At 56.2% G+C, this 15,892-nt stretch overlaps 1 protein-coding gene across 1 annotated transcript; it reads right to left on the minus strand.

Annotated features, from left to right (window-relative positions):
- Positions 1 to 9,927: 9,927 nt before the first annotated feature.
- On the minus strand, positions 9,928 to 13,459 carry SPR (sepiapterin reductase). The gene is made up of 3 exons (XM_027660550.1): positions 13,099 to 13,459; positions 11,935 to 12,225; positions 9,928 to 11,154 (listed from the first exon to the last, which is right to left on the minus strand). The coding sequence occupies exons 1-3, from the start codon at positions 13,442 to 13,444 to the stop codon at positions 10,964 to 10,966; spliced, it is 828 nt and encodes a 275-aa protein (XP_027516351.1). The 5' UTR covers positions 13,445 to 13,459; the 3' UTR covers positions 9,928 to 10,963.
- Positions 13,460 to 15,892: the final 2,433 nt, after the last annotated feature.

The following is a 15,892-nucleotide window of genomic DNA, read 5'->3' on the forward strand; positions in this document are numbered from 1 at the left end:
TTCCCTGGGATACAGGTGGTACATCCACCCATGGATTGCCCTGGGATGCAGGTGGCACATCCACCAGCCACACCTCGTATACAGGGCACAGTGGCTGCATCCCTGCCATGCAGGGAGGGACCTGGACCCTCTTTCCTCCTCCTGAGCCTCTGATTTCGGGGAAGTTGTTCCCCGGAGCGATGCCAACCTCGAGTGGGTTGGGGTCAAAACTAAAACGTGCCAAAAAAAGCGACGCCCAGTTTCTGGGGGTGTAAAGCCCCCCGGAGGCACCGGTGAGGAGCCCTCCGACTCCCGTGGGATGGATTCTTCCACACAGCATCCTCACACGACTCCCCTTTCCCTGCCATCCCGAAGCGAGCGGGATCAGCCCCTTCCCCATCCCCCTCCCTCTCCCCCTCCTCGCTCCGCGGTGCCAAAACAGCCCCAAAAAACGCCGAACCCAGAACCCGCCGGCGGTTCACACGCGCCGGGACGGCACGAAACGCGGGCTCAGCCCCCGCGCCGAGGAAGCAGGGGCAGGATACGGCCCTGAGGGGCTTTTGCTATTTTAATTCTCCCTGCCTGCGTGCCCGAAATAGCTGCGGCGAGCGGGGCTGGCACGGGAGGCACGGGAGCATCGCCAGCCTCCAGCGGCTCGGCGGCGGCGCTGAAAGGATTTTGGGCAGCGTCTCACCATGGCTACCCGGGCCCGGGAGAAGTTATGCCGGCTCCGGGGGGGGGGATGCCGGCCCCTTTCATGCAGGAGAAAGCCGCGACATCAGGGCCCTGTTGTTGGATGTCACCGTCTCCCTCCCACCGGCGTGAAAAATCAATTAGGAAGAATTAGCGACGTGTCACCGGGTGCTGTGAGGGGAGGACCGAGGGCCCCGTCCTGCACATGGATACACCCAGGAGAAGGTGGCTCCGTGTCCCTCGGGTGTCCCCACCGCTCTGGCACTGTTACAACCCCAAATCCGTGATGCTCAAGCACCCAAATCCGGCTTGAAGAGTTGATTTCCAGACCGGGCACACGGAACTGGATGTCAGCTCTCCCTGCCTCAGTTTCCCCGTCCCTGCGATGGGATTCAGCTCCCCAGCCCTGAACATCACTGCCTGGAGATCCCGTTGGATCCCATTCCCTGTGGCTCCAGGCCTGGAATGATTCAATGGGAGCATAACTCACACCGTGTTGCTGCTTCTCCCTCCTCTTTCCATGTGTGTGTGTGTATATATATAAATCAGAAGGAAAAAAAAAAATCCCAAACTCTGATTAAAATCCCTTTTTTTTTTTTTTATTCACCTGCCCATCTTTCCTGTCTCCATCTCCCCTTCTATCCAAACTCATAATTAATCGCTCAAGGCAAAAGTAATGAATGTTAATTGGCCATCTGTACAAAGACTAATTAAAATCTACCATGCTGGGGATTAAAACATACCTATAGCAACTGCCTGAATTGAGAATGAGACAGAGGAGAGATTGAGAAAACAGCTGAAAGGCTTGTGCAAAACGCAATCTCGCTTAGGTGTGAGATGAGTTGCAGCTCCGAGATCTGAGATGCTTTATTATTAAATTAAAGAAAAAAAAAAAACAAAACGGGGGGGGGGGGGGGGGGGGACAGAGAAGAAACTTCTGAGCTGGGAGCTGGTTTAATGGGAAGAAAGGCCGCGGGAGATTTCAAAGGAGGAGTGACCCCAACATTTCGGGTTGGGTTTGGAGGAGGATAAAGGCTGCCCGCTCCCCTCCCCGCCTGCAGGAAATGTTTTGTGGCGTTTGCGGCTTTTTAGGGTTTGTGGAGGTGAATAAATTGCGCCGGGCACCGGGAAGCTGCTGGGTTGCAGCGGGGAAAGAAGCATTCCACGAATTTGGGGAGCGAGGGGGTGGAGTGATGGAAGCAGGAGACGGGCACGGCCGCCCGGCCGGGGTCTGTGTCCTGCTCTGCCCCGAAGCTCCAGGCGCCCTCGGCTGCCCCATTCCCTTCTTTGTCCTAAATCCACGGCTTTTCAGGCCGCCTGCCTCTTTGTTGCAGGGTTTAGAAGTTGGAGGAATAGTCCAAAAGGAATAAGCCAGCGCTAATTATTCCCAGGGCTGTTGTTCCTCCTCCTCCTCCCTGCAGCCCTGACAAGCCCCTCAGGCCCTGAGCGAACACCCCCTTACACTCCTGTGCTGTGCATGGGGGGCTGGTGCACAGCTGGGTCCTTCCACCTGGATCCATCCCACCTGGATCCATCCCACCTGGATCCATCCCACCCGGATCCATCCCACCTGGATCCATCCCACCTGGCGCTGGTGACACGGCTGAACACGGCAGGAGGTGCCCAGGGGCGAAGGGCACCCCGATGGATACTGGAAGGTGGTGAGAAGGCGGGACCTTCTCTCCAAACAGGGCTCAGGGCAGCTCCGGGATGCGCAAAACTCCGTCTTTTTAGTTAAAAAATTAAGAAACAAGCGCTCCAGCCCCAGCTGGGGGTGGGTTTCTGCTGGAAACCACTGACCCGCAGCTCACATCCCTGAGCAGCTCCAGGCCAGGGCCGTCCCCACCCGCCCCACACTTCATCTCCCGTGTCCCAACCAGCCTGGTTTTTAATCCCAGCCCTCCAGTGCCACATCCCAGGAGCAGCCGCGGGGCCGGGTACCGCCACCGCCGCCGCCCAGCATCCTTCCCGGGGGCACCGCGGGGCCGGCAGCGGGGAGGGGTGGGGGGGAGGCGGCTGGGCAGGGGCATCCCCCCGCCGGGGAGGGCGCCGAGACTTTGCAGCCTCGCTGGGGAGCTCCGGGCTCGGCTCTGCTCTTGTTTTCTCAGATTCCGCTGTGTTTACTCCCAACACGAGTGACCGCCGTGGCCCTATTACGGCAGCGCCTGACAGCTCGGCTGACAAGTGCGCTCGCGGCAGGAATGTGAATGCGGCTCCCGGCCCCGCCGCCGCCGCTCCCGCAGCCACATCGCGGGCACGGCACATCCCTGAGGAAGGGCACGCTCCGGGATCCCCGCGGGATCCCTCGCGGGATGGGGGCAGCGTGGCGTCCTCGCCCTCTCTGGGCTAAGCTCGGTTTGGAGGGGCTCGGAGAGGAAGGACGGGGGTTTGCTGGGGTTTACCTGGAGAAGAGGAGAGAAGAGGGGAGACCTCCTCACTCTCTACAACTCCCTGACAGGAGGGGGGAGCCAGGGGGGGTTGGTCTCTTTTCCCAGGCAACCATCAGCAAGACAAGAGGGCTCGGGCTTCAGCTGTGCCAGGGGAGGGTTAGGTTGGAGATTAGAAAGAATTTCTTTGCAGAGAGGGTGCTCAGCCATTGGAATGGGCTGCCCAGGGAAGGGGTGGATTCTCCATCCCTGGAGGTTTTTAGGATGAGACTGAAAGTGGCATCAGTGCCATGGGCTGGGAACCACGGTGGGGTTGGATCAAGGGTTGGACTTGATGATCTCAGAAGTCCCTTCTAACCCAGCTGATTCTATGATTCTATGATTCTGTGATTCTGTGATTCTATGATTCTGTGAGTCTATGATTCTGTGATTCTGTGATTCCATGATTCTATGATTCTGTGATTCTGTGATTCTGTGATTCTGTGATTCCATGATTCTATGATTCTGTGATTCTATGATGGGTTTGGCACTTGGGGAAGGGCTGAGCTGTCAGCACAGGAGGGTTTTGAGGCTGGAGGGAGGATGATGGGCTGCAGATGATGGGAGTGGAGGAGGAGGAGGGACGAGCTGATCTGAACCGATGGCTTTGCCAGAGGAAAGGGGACGGGAGGTGGTGTTGGGATGAGATGATGTCAGGATGAGATGATTTCCCCAAATCCCAGAGGAGGAGTGGGAGCAGCTCGGCCACAACCTGCCTTCACCCTGACATTCAGCTTCTGGGAACTGTAGGGGTAGGACAAGGGGTAACGGGTACAAATTGAAAAAAGGGGAAATTTAGGTTAAAAATTAGGAAAAAATGCTTCACTGTGAAGGTTGTGAGGCCCTGGCAGAGGTTGCCCAGGGATGTTGTGGATGCCCCAACCCTGGAAGTGTACAAAGCCAGGTCGGATACGGCCTTGAGCAACTTGGTCTAGCAGAAGGTGTCCCTGTCCATGGCAAGGGATTGGGACCAAATGATCTTTAAGGTCCATTCCAACCCCTTAACATTCTGTGATTCCATGATTCCATGATTCAGGGAAGGAGGCTTGAAATGCACCTGTTTTTATCCCACATGGCCTGGTAGCAAGTGGGACAAAGTCTGGCTTTGGGGTGGTGCACAAGAAAAACTAGGGAAAACTTCCTATTTGTGGCAGCTCTTTCCCACCAGGATGGAGGTGCTGCTGGTCTGCAGAGCCTGGTTAGATCACCAAAGAAGTCAGGGATCCAGAGCTGGTCCCAGCTTAGCTCCCAACCCAGTGAGTCCAGCTGCTCTGGCTACACCAAATAAAGAGAGTTTAATTAATCACAGATCATTTCTGCCATGTCCCCCCATTAACCTCCATAGCAGACTAAATAATAACTCATTAAAGGCATTTGAAGCTCGCAGGAACAGCACAGTTTACCAGCAAACCAGCTGCTCTTTGGCTCTAAACTGGGTTAATCTGTCATTGCTCCTGCTGGACCAACAGGGTCCTTGTTACTCATTAAATGGCTCCTCCAGGGAACATGAGTCATGGAACAGTTTGGGTTGGAAGGGACCTTAAAGATCATCTTGTTCCAAAACCCTGCCATGGGCAGGGACACCTTCCACTAGACCACGTTGCTCCAACCTGGCCTTGGACACTTCCAGGGATCCAGGGGCAGTCACAGCTTCTCTGCCCAACCTGGGACAGGGCCTCCCCACCCTCACAGCCAGGAATTCCTTCCTGATATTCAATCTGACAGAATCACAGAATTATTTAGGTTGGAAAAGACTTCTGAGATCATCAAATCCCCCCTGTGCCCGTTGACAACCTTGTCCCCCAGCCCAGAACACTGAGTGCCACATCCAGTCCTTCCTCAGACAACTCTAGGGATGGAGACTCCAAACTCCCTGGGCAGCCCCTTCCAACATCTAATCATCCTTTCTGTGAATAATGTCCAACAGAAACTTCCCTTGGTGCAGCTTAAGACCATGTGCTCTCCTCCTGTCCCTTATTCCCTGGGAGCAGAGCCCAACCCCTTCCCCGGTTCCCCCCTCCTGTCAGGGAGTTGTAGAGCCAGAAGGTTCCCCCTGAGCCTCCTTTTCTCCAGGTTGAGCCCCCCCAGCTCCCTCAGCTGCTTCTCATAGGACATATGCTCCAGGTCCTGCCTCTGGCAGTGAGAAGCCATTCCCTGTGTGCTGTCCCTCCATACCTTGTCCCCAGTCCCTCTCCAGCTCTCCTGGAGCCCCTTTAGGCCCTGCAAGAGGCTCTCAGCTCTCCCTGGAACCTTCTCTTCTCCAGGGGAACCCCCCCAGCTCTCCCAGCCTGGCTCCAGAGCAGAGGGGCTCCAGCCCTGGCAGCAGCTCTGGGGCCTCCTCTGGACTCTCTCCAGCAGCTCCACGTCCTTGTGCTGTTGTTCCCAGGGCTGGAGGGAGCTCTGCAGGGGGGTCTCACCTCAGACAGGGGCAGAGGGGCAGAATCCACATGGTGGAACTGCTCCTTGGGCCACCAAATCCAGGGGACAGCGTAGAGGGAAGATGAAGAAAAATGGGTCACTGGGCTGAGAGAGAGGACTGGAAAGAGGGACAGGAGGAGGAATGTTCAGTCTCAGGGAGAAGAGTCTGTGAGAACAGTGCCAGCTCAGCAGAAACACCTTTGTTGTTCCAGCCCTCTCGGGCTCAGTGAACACCCACCAAATCCCAGGCACGGCCCCGAGAATTCCCTACAAAGCCCCTGCCTTGTCACACAGAGAGGTGGGAGCCTTTGGGATGCCTGGATGTGTCTCCACGGGCACCTCAGGGGCTGTGCCCGCAGGATGGGGGGGGCCCTACGTGGGAGGTGTGGGCACCACCAGCCCTTTCCCCCCTCCCTGGGAGCACCTTGGACAGGAACAGCTCATTTACCTTTGGCCTTTGGGCAAAGGCAGCTCTTGTTTGTGAGCGAGAAGCTCGCTGGGCACTCGGAGTTCCTGGCTGGAACAGCCGAGCTCAGCATTTCTGGATGGGAAAATAAAGGTCATCTTCCCCCCTCTGCTGAGAAACCTTTAATAAGGGGCAGAGGGACCTGCCTGCAGCCTCTCACCCCCCTCCCCCCCGAGCCAGGGGCAGCCCAGGGCAGTGCCGAGATTTGGGAGGTCATTGGTGAGCGCAGGTTTTAATTTGGGAGGCTTTGGGGGGGATTTAGGAGGCTCAGCCTCGCCCCTGTCCCAGGGACCTGGTCACACTCGTGGAAACAAAACCCCAACAGTGACTTTGACTCCTTTCATAACCCAGTTCACAAAGGGCACAGTGTGTCCCCTGGCACGGGGAGGGGGCTGGGAGGGTCCCCTGGGCACCTGGGGCCAGGCACTTGGGGAGGTGTCACCCCTAAATATCACTCAGAGCCCTCCCTTCCTGCCCCAAACTGCTGTCGAGGCCATCCCGGGGGTTCTCTGCAGCACTTTATAGGATCTCACACGGGGTGGCACCTGCACAGCTCATGCTCCAGCTTTCTCCATGTTTGGGCAGAAAAAGAGGGGAAAACAGTGGGAAAAGGGATAAAAAGCCCTGCACTGGATTTTACCACAGGAGACAGAGTGGGAGCAGGGAGGGGGGTGGTGGTGGGGTAGATCCACTCTGATTAATAACTCATACCAGGCAGGATTTGGGGCTTGACAAACCCTGACAGGGAGAACAGAACCCCCGGCTCTGTCTGGGATGCAGGAGATGAGGGATCATTCTGGGGTGACTCCCTTCAGCCACGGGGTTCACCCCTGGCCCAGGAGGCAGCACTGCCCAGGTGCTGGAGCTCCTTAGTCTGTTGGATACACTTTGCCAGGTGAGCCGTGAGCTCCTGGAATCAGGAGAGCTCAAAACTTCTTTATTTTTAACCACTTTTTTTTTTTTTTTCCCCTCCTAATCGAGCCTCCGGAATGGCCCCATGGATAGAGGACTAATTAAAAAAATGAGTCTTCACAGGGATCAGTGATGAGCCGGTGCAGAGGCGGGAGAGGAGTCGGAGCTGGATCCCCACCGCTCCATCCCCACCCGACATCCCGCGGCTTTTCCAGAGGCGCCTTCCGGGCTCGCTGCTCCGCTGGTCCCGTTACCCGGTCTCGGTGCGCCCTCCGCTGGGCACAGAAAATGCCGGAAAAGGGGAGAAAAATAGTTCCTGACGTTTTTGCCCTCGCGTTTCACGGCATCCCCGGGTGCGCGGGTGTTGGTTGGACCCACGGACCCACTCCCTGGCAAGGGGATGCTGCTCCCCGGGGTGATGTTGGCACCTGGGGGATGCTGGTACCCAGGAGAGGCTGGTACCCCGTGGATGCTGGTAGCCAGGGGATGCTGGTAAACAGGTGATGTTGGCAGCTAGAGGATGTTGGTACCTGAGGATTCTGATATCCAGGGGATGCTGGTGCCCGGGAGATGATTGTACCTGGGGGATGTTGGTACCCGGGGGATGTTGGCACCCATGTGGTGTGGCTATTTGGGGTGATGTACCTGGGAGATGGTACCCAGGGGATTCTGGTACCCAGGGGATGCTGGTAAACAGGGGATGTTGGCACCTGGGAGATGTTGATATCTGGGGGATGTGGGTACCAGGGGAATGTTGGTACCTGGGGGATGCTGCTACCTGGGGGATGCTGGTACCTGGGGGATGGTGACATCCAGGAGATGCTGGTACTCTGGAGATGTTGGCACCTCGGGGTGTTGGTACCCAGGGTGATGTTGGTACCCAGGGGATGTTGGTAGCTGGAGGATGCTGGTACCCTGTGGATGCTGGTACCCAGGTGATGCTGGTAAACAGGTGATGTTGGCATCTGGGGGATGTTGGTATCTGGGTAATGTTGGTTCCCATAGTGTGCTGGTACCAGGAGATGTTGGTACCCAGGGGATGCTGGTGTTTGGGAGTAGCTGGTACCTGGGAGATGTTGGTACCCAGACAATGTTGGTACCCAGGTGATGTTGGTGCCTGGGGGATGCTGGTACCCTGTGAATGCTGGTACCAAGGTGATGCTGGCAAACAGGTGATGTTGGCACCTTGGTGATGTTGGTATCCATAGTGTGCTGGTACCAGGAGATGTTGGTACCCAGGTGATGTGGATACCCAGGCAATGCTGGTACCCATGGGACGCCCTAAAAGTACCACTGTCATTTCCCCCAGGGCAGAGCTCTGCTCCTGGATCAGAAATCACAAACCCAGCACACCCAGAGCGATGCCCAACACCCACACACAGGCACAGTGAGGCCGAGGGGGTGAAAACCTCTAAAAATGAAAACATCAGGAGAGCTTCGAGCAAAAAACGTGGAGTGATCACACTGCAGACAAACCCCCTCCCTGGATCTGGGAGTACACGGTTGCTTCATCCGCCAAATTCAGCAGCCTGAGCCCCAGCCCTCTGCCAGAGCCACAGGATTTGCACATGGAATGTGCCTGATGTTTGCAGGGTTTCCCCTTGGAGCAGCTGTGCAGTTTCCTGGTCGAAAGGATGGGGGTACCAAGACTGAATTTTGCTCCTGCTGCTTGTGGGGAGAGAGAAAAGGGAGTGAGAAGTGCCCCAGGTCCCAGCACAAGGCAGACATGGACCTGTCACAGCAGGTCCAGAGGAGGCCCCGGAGCTGCTGCCAGGGCTGGAGCCCCTCTGCTCTGGAGCCAGGCTGGGAGAGCTGGGGGGGTTCCCCTGGAGAAGAGAAGGCTCCAGGGAGAGCTGAGAGCCCCTGGCAGGGCCTAAAGGGGCTCCAGGAGAGCTGGAGAGGGACTGGGGACAAGGCAGGGAGGGACAGGACACAGGGAATGGTTTCCCACTGCCAGAGGGCAGGAATAGATGGGGTATTGGGAAAGAATTGTTGTCTGTGAGGGTGGGGAAGCCCTGTCCCAGGATGGGCAGAGAAGCTGTGGCTGCCCCTGGGTCCTGGAAGTGTCCAAGGCCAGGTTGGAGCAACCTGGGCTAGTGGAAGGTGTCCTTGTCCATGGCAAGGGGTTGGAATTAAATGAGCTTTAAGGTCCCTTTCATTCCAAACCATTTTCTGAATTAAATCCAGTGTTTCAGTAATGATTTCATCATCAGGACAGAAGCACCCTGCTGGTTTCAGGTGGCACAACCCTTCACACAGATACTCCAAGAAGACCCACAGAGCTGCTGACACACCCCCAGACACTGGAGGGTGGTCAGACCTCAAGCAAGCATTCAGAGTCCAAAATAATCCTCCTTCATGGAGGCTTTTTATGTGTCTTACCCTGAAGAACCACCTGCCTCTCCCACCTGGCTGGTTCCAAGCAGTCCCTGTTCCCAGCAGCCCTGTCCCCCAGCACCCTCCTGTTCCCTCCTGCAATATAGGGCTCCTTGAGCCTTTTGGGAGAGGCTTCCCAACCTTCAGGCCCTCCAGCCCACAGTCCAAGGCCCTGCAGGGCAGGACTTGGGACACCCAGCTCTGAGCACTGAGGTTATTCCCTGCAAAGAGCCAGATCCAAAAAGAGTTCCTGCCCAAGATGGGACAGGACAAACCCACACGGAGGCAAGTGAGGAGATAGGGGATTTTTTAGCAGCAGAAAGTCCATCAAGGAAGGTTTTCACAGATATTAAACCCCACCAGGCATCAAACCTCAGAAAAACCCTGTTCCCACTGTCGTGAGCAGCAGAGGGGTTTTTGTTAATACTGAATTTCACATCAGAGAGAGAAGATGAAACCAAGCAGCAGGACTGGCTGGAGAGGAGGGTTCTATGAGCTTGACAGGATTAAATTAACATGGAATTAATGAAACAGCTCAGGGATGGATGAACAGGACTCCAGGAGGGCACACTGGTGGATGAAGTGCTTAACCCAGGATTTGTCCTCCCACACTCCCAGGAATTTATCCACTCTTAAAGACACAGCAGAAAACCCAGAGCAGACATGAAACTTTTAATGATTGTAGATACAGGTGGGCAAAGTTTGAGATACAGGGTTGAGGTAGGGACTGTAGGAAGGGAGTACAAAGGGACACTGGGCATTTCCAGGGCACACAGGGAATGCCACTGTGCTTCCAAGTGGCTTCCCTGCCTCAACACACTCTGCTTTCTAGAAGGGTAAGACTTTATGTGTCTGTGCCTCCTGGAATCTGATGGGGAAACGACAACAAAACCCCACAAATAATTAGAAGGACAATCCAGGAGGGGCTGAAGGCCCAGACCAGGGTTTGGCCCCAGAACCTGCGAACAGGAGCATGGCATGAACTCAGGGCTGTGTCTTGGCTGTGCTGTAACCAGGTTTGTGTGAGCTGGTGACCCCAGCCAGGCACCCAAAATTCCCATCTCCTCCAAGGCCAGCTCCCTCTCCTGGTGATTAATGGCCTTGGTGGAAAAAACACTGGGACAGGCTTTGGTCCGTGTCTTAACATTCAAAACTCACAGAGAGACAGTCCAAGGACTGTGGGAGAGTTTGGACAACCCACTGGTGAGCAGGGGATGGAGAGTCAGGGCTCTGGGGTGACACCCCCCACCTCCAGCCCCGGGAATGGTTCTTTGGGGACTTGCTCAGGTGCTCCTATGGGGGTAAGGGGGCAGATATGGGGACCCTCAACTCTAACCCTGCTGCTCAGACCTTCTGGGGTGGCCAGAGACCCTTCTGCCTTGGTATGTCCCTGGATCACTCCTGTGAGGGTGAGTTTTAAGGCTCCATGCCCATTCCCTTGGAAAAACCACCTGTGCTCCCCCATCCCCAGGAGCTGAGGAATCCCTGCTCCTGCCAGCGGGTCCCCTGGAGGGCTCAACGGCAGTAACTGCCCTCCAAGCCCCATCAAGGCACCAGGAGTATTTATAAGGCACCCAGAGGTCTTCTGAAAGCTTCCCAGGACTCAAACCAGGTCACCAACCGCACTGGAGACACCCAGGACGTGGCTCAGCAGGAAGCAAAGCAGGAAGGCAAAGGTGGAGGCGACAGGAGCTCAGACATCATAGAAATCCAGGTGGGCTCCGGACTGGAAGGTGTCCTCCTCCAGGAGCTTCACCAGCTTCTGGGCTGACACAGTGCAGTCTATGAGCTTCCTGCCCTCCTGCAGGCTCTGGAAGTACCGACGCATCTCAAGGTCTCCAGTCTCGGTCCGGGCCAGGAGCTGCATGTCCGTGTCCAGAGGACCTGGGGGAAAAGCACCAAAACAGAGATCACTCAAGGAGAAAGGAAAATCTGGGCCTAAATTTTCCCTCTGCTCCCACCTTGGCTGCAAGAATCTTTTACCCACACAAACATGAGCCAGAGTGTGCCCAGGTGGCCAAGAAGGCCAATGGATCCTGGCCTGGATCAGGAACAAGGTGGCCAACAGGTCCAAGGAAGTGATTCTGCCCCTGGACTCAGCACTGGTGAGGCCACCCCTGGAGTGCTGTGTCCAGTTCTGGGCCCTCAGCTCAGGAAGGACATTGAGGGGCTGGAGCAGGTCCAGAGGAGAGCAACGAGGCTGAGGAAGGGACTGGAGCACAATTCCCATGAGGAGAGGCTGAGGGAGCTGGGGCTGTTCAGCCTGGAGAAGAGGAGGCTCAGGGGAGACCTCCTCACTCTCTACAACTCCCTGACAGGAGGGGGGAGCCAGGTGGGGGTTGGTCTCTTTTCCCAGGCAACCATCAGCAAGACAAGAGGGCTCGGGCTTCAGCTGTGCCAGGGGAGGTTTAGGTTGGAGATTAGAAAGAATTTCTTTCCAGAGAGGGTGCTCAGCCATTGGAATGGGCTGCCCAGGGAAGTGGGGGATTCTCCATCCCTGGAGGTGTTTAAGGTGAGACTGGATGTGGCATCAGTGCCATGGGCTGGGAACCAGGGTGGGGTTGGATCAAGGGTTGGACTGGATGATCTCAGAGGTCCCTTCCAACCCAGCTGATTCTGTGATTCTGTGAAAATCAGCAGCAATCCCTGAGCTGCTCTGCTCACCCGGGGCGTAGTTGAGCACACGGACATCGGGCTCCTCCAGTGCCAGCACCTGGAACATCATATCCCGGGAAGCCTTCCCGCTGCAGTACAGAGCCCAGCTCTTGAAGGGCTTCAGGGCACAGAGGGAGGAGATGTTCACCACGGTCCTGCTGCAGCCAGGCCGCTTCCCAAAGGCCTGCAGGGCCGTGGAGGTGAGGCAGAGCGCCGAGGTGACGTTGAAGGCAAAGTAGGTGTTGATCTCATCCGGGTCGGTGAGGTCCAGGAAGGATTTGGAGATGTCTCCCAGGGAGCCTAGAAATCATGGAATGGTGTGGGTTGGATGGACCTGAAGCTCATCCAGTTCCACCCCCTGCCATGGGCAGGGACACTTTCTACCAGACGAGGTTGCTCCAAGCCCAGTCCAACCTGGCCTTGGACACTTCCAAAGTGGGACAAATGAGTTAAGAGTTACAGAGGGGTTCAACAACACAGCACACCCCTTTTGCTCCCACAAAAGCAGAAGTGTCTCTGGCAGGGCCCCACAGCAGCCTGAGGAGCTCAGCAAAGCCCAGTTCTGCTTTTGGGTCACCCACTGAACCAGCAGTGACACGGGACAGGGACCTGCCCTGCCAAAACAAACGGCTCCCAACCTCCACCCCCGGGGTACAATGTCCCCACAGGCCACCACGTGCCCTCCTGCAGGTCCCTCTTCACGACCAAGCCACTGAAAGACCCAAGTCCTGGAGCACCTTTTCCCTCCTGGAACACACCATCTGATTTACAGCAACAACGGGTGAAAAAGGCACTAAGGCATCAAAGGTGCAAGGAAGGACGCACAAGGCAGGGCTAGAAGTTCGTCTGAAGGTTTGAATTCGGGGAGCAGAGGGACAAGAGGGTGCAGGAGGGCAGCCAGGTGCTCCTGTACCACAAGCAGCAGGTAAAACCTTACGAGTAACAGGTAAAACCGTTCAATCAGCAAAGCCCCGGCAGTGACCTGCTCCCCAAATTCATTATCGTAATGAGAAATCTCCGCCGTTCCTTGGGTTATTTACTCTTTCCCGATGCTTGCCGGCACCCAAAGCACCGACCAATCCCCGGTGCAGCCGGTGTAGAACCCAGGGCGGGCTCTGCGGGGCTGAGCCCCGCTGTGCCGGGGGAGGTCGGAGGGGACGGACGGCTCCTTACCGGCGTTGTTGGCGAGGATCAGGCGGCCGAAGGGCTCGGCGGGCAGCACCTCCCTCAGCGCAGCGGTCGCCCTGCGCAGCCCGTCCTCGCTGCCCAGGTCTGCGGCCACGCAGAGCACCCGCAGCCCGGTGCCACCGTCGCCCCGCAGCTCGGCCGCCAGCTCCATCAGCGGCTCGGCGGAGCGCGCCAGCAGCACCAGCACCGAGCCCGGGCCCAGCCGCGGCGCCAGGAGCCGCGCCAGGCTGCGGCCGAAGCCGCGGGAAGCGCCGGTCACCACGCAGGCGGTGGCGGCCCAGCGCCCGTTCCCAGATCCCGCTGATCCCGGTGCTCCCGGTGCCGCCTCCATCCCGGTGCGCAGCGCGAGGGGGCGTGGGAACGCGCCGCCCCACGTGACCCGCCCCATTCATGCCCCCGCCGCTCGGTGAATGGCGGCTCCGCGCGCGCGGGAACCGCCCGCCTGCTCTGATTGGTCGCCGCCGGCGTCACGCGCGCCCCGGGTGGGCGTGGCCAAGGCGGCGGGCGCCCCCTGCCGGTCCAGACGCGGGGGTGCAGCTTCCACAGGGGGTGGGAGCCGGGAATGGGATCGGGAATGGGACCGGGAACGGGAACAGGTCCTGGAACGTGGCTGAGGCCCTGGAGCTCCTGCCCCACAGCGCCACCACCCTTGGAATTTTCTCCAATACATTTTTTTTCCAATATATTTTTTTCCCCAATATATTTTTTTCCAATATATTTTTCAATTTTTTTTTTTTATCAACTTTTTAACCTTTTTTTTTTTTTTTTTAAATATTTTCTTTTTCCAAGTACCCTCTCTTGCACCTCCCCAGCGCTTTGCAGGACCACACACTGACAAAGCCTTGGCACACACCTTTCACCCCCTGCAATCCCTATTTTTGGCCCTCAGCACCAGCAAAACCTCTACCCGATCCCAAAATGTCCTGAACCCCTTTTTTAAAAATAAATATCTCCGTGCACGAGGGTGCAGACAACTTCCAAGGAGGGTTTTTACACGGGGTACCTGTTTTGCATGGAATTATCTGGCAGCCAGGCTTGGTTTCCCAGCTGTTAATTCCCGAGGCCAGATGGCTCCGGCAGGTAACGGAGCGGGATTTCACTCAATTAAGCTGTCACAGACTGGGCTGGAACCCTCCAGCGTTCTAATAAAGCATTAAAAATTCATGGCATGGCAAAAACCCAAGAGTGATATTTGTTTTGCTAAAGCAAATCTTACACATTCGGCGAAATTAAGATCATCAGCAAAAAAAAAAAAAAAAAAAAAGACAAAAAAAAAAAAAAGACAGCAAATGTGTATTTTTTTCACAAGTAGCTTCTCGATGGCAGAACTTGCTTTAGTGGCTGCCAGTTCCCCCCTTCCCACTTTGGCAGCTCCCATCTCCTGCATCCATCACGCTTTTTGCCCCAGTTCCCAGCCTGGCACCTCACCCTGTCCCACGGAGCCCAGCGAGGAACTGGGCCAACTGGAAATGGTCAGCATTTTGTTGGACTTTCCCTCCCAGCAGCTCATTTCTTCCATCTGACCTGTTGTCAGGCTACACCGAAGGGTGCAGGAGATGCCTCGACCCTGGAAGTGTCCAGGGCCAGGCTGGATGGGGCTTGGAGTGACCTGGGATAAGTGGAGGGTGTCCCTGCCCATGGCAGGGGGTGGCACTGGATGGGCTTTAAGATCCCTTCCAAGCCAAACCATTCCATGATTTCTAAGCAGGAGTGAGGGTCTGAGAAGGAAATATTTTATCTGATAGAACTAAAACTAAAATAAAAAATCCGAGGGAGGGAATTGGTGACCAAATGAGCCCAGATCTGGAAATGGAGGGCAGAGCTGCAGAGAAATTAGCATGGAACCATGGAATGGTTTGGGTTGGAAGGGACCTTGAAGATCATCCAGTTCTACCCCCTGCCATAGGCAGGGACAATTTCCACTAGCCCAGGTTGCTCCAACCTGGCCTTGGACACTTCCAGGGATCCAGGGGCAGCCACAGCTTCTCTGGGCAACCCTCAGGATCATCCTGGTCCCCTCAGAGATTTGCTCCTGCTGCACAGCTCTGGTGCTGATGTGGACAGAGCCCATGGAACCCCCTCCTGCTGGGACAACACGGTGTAGGCACCTCATCACCTTCACAAAGACAGAGGCTGATGAAGCTGGATCAGAAACTGAGCATCACAAAATCATGGACACCACAAAACCCCTGGATCCGGAACACTGAGCATCACAAAATCATCCACACCAAAAAATCCATCAGTGTTTGGGCTCAGGCTGTAGTTGAGACAACCAGCACTAGGTGTCATGGAATCACAGAATCATTAAGGTTGGAAAAGCACTCTGAGATCATCGAGTCCATCATCCCCCAGCACTGCCAAGGCCACCACTGCCCCATGTCCCCAGGGGCCACATCCACAGGGATTTTAAATCCCTCCAGGGATGGGGACTCCACCACTGCCCTGGGCAGCTGTGCCAGGGTTTGTTTGTGTGAATGACACTGAAAATCCAGAGGGATCTGAGGGATCTGAGCTCGGGGATCCTGGGAGGACAGCGAGGGACTGGGGCCTCCACTCCTGGGCAGTGCAGTGCAGGGAGAGGGAGAGTCACTGGTGCAAAGAAGTGCCAGGGGAGTGCTGATTTTAAATATCTATTGGGTGTATAATCATAATTGCCCAAATAATCCATCATTTGGGAGACACCTATCGGATTTATCTGGAAAAGCCACCCGAGCTGCTTTGTTGTGGTGGCCCAGATCCTCTTGGCACTGGGTTGCTCTGAGTGTTTCAAATGCTCTCA

Source organism: Corapipo altera, unplaced genomic scaffold (assembly GCF_003945725.1).
Source record: "Corapipo altera isolate COAL_440 unplaced genomic scaffold, ASM394572v1 295, whole genome shotgun sequence".
Lineage (NCBI taxonomy): Eukaryota > Metazoa > Chordata > Aves > Passeriformes > Pipridae > Corapipo > Corapipo altera.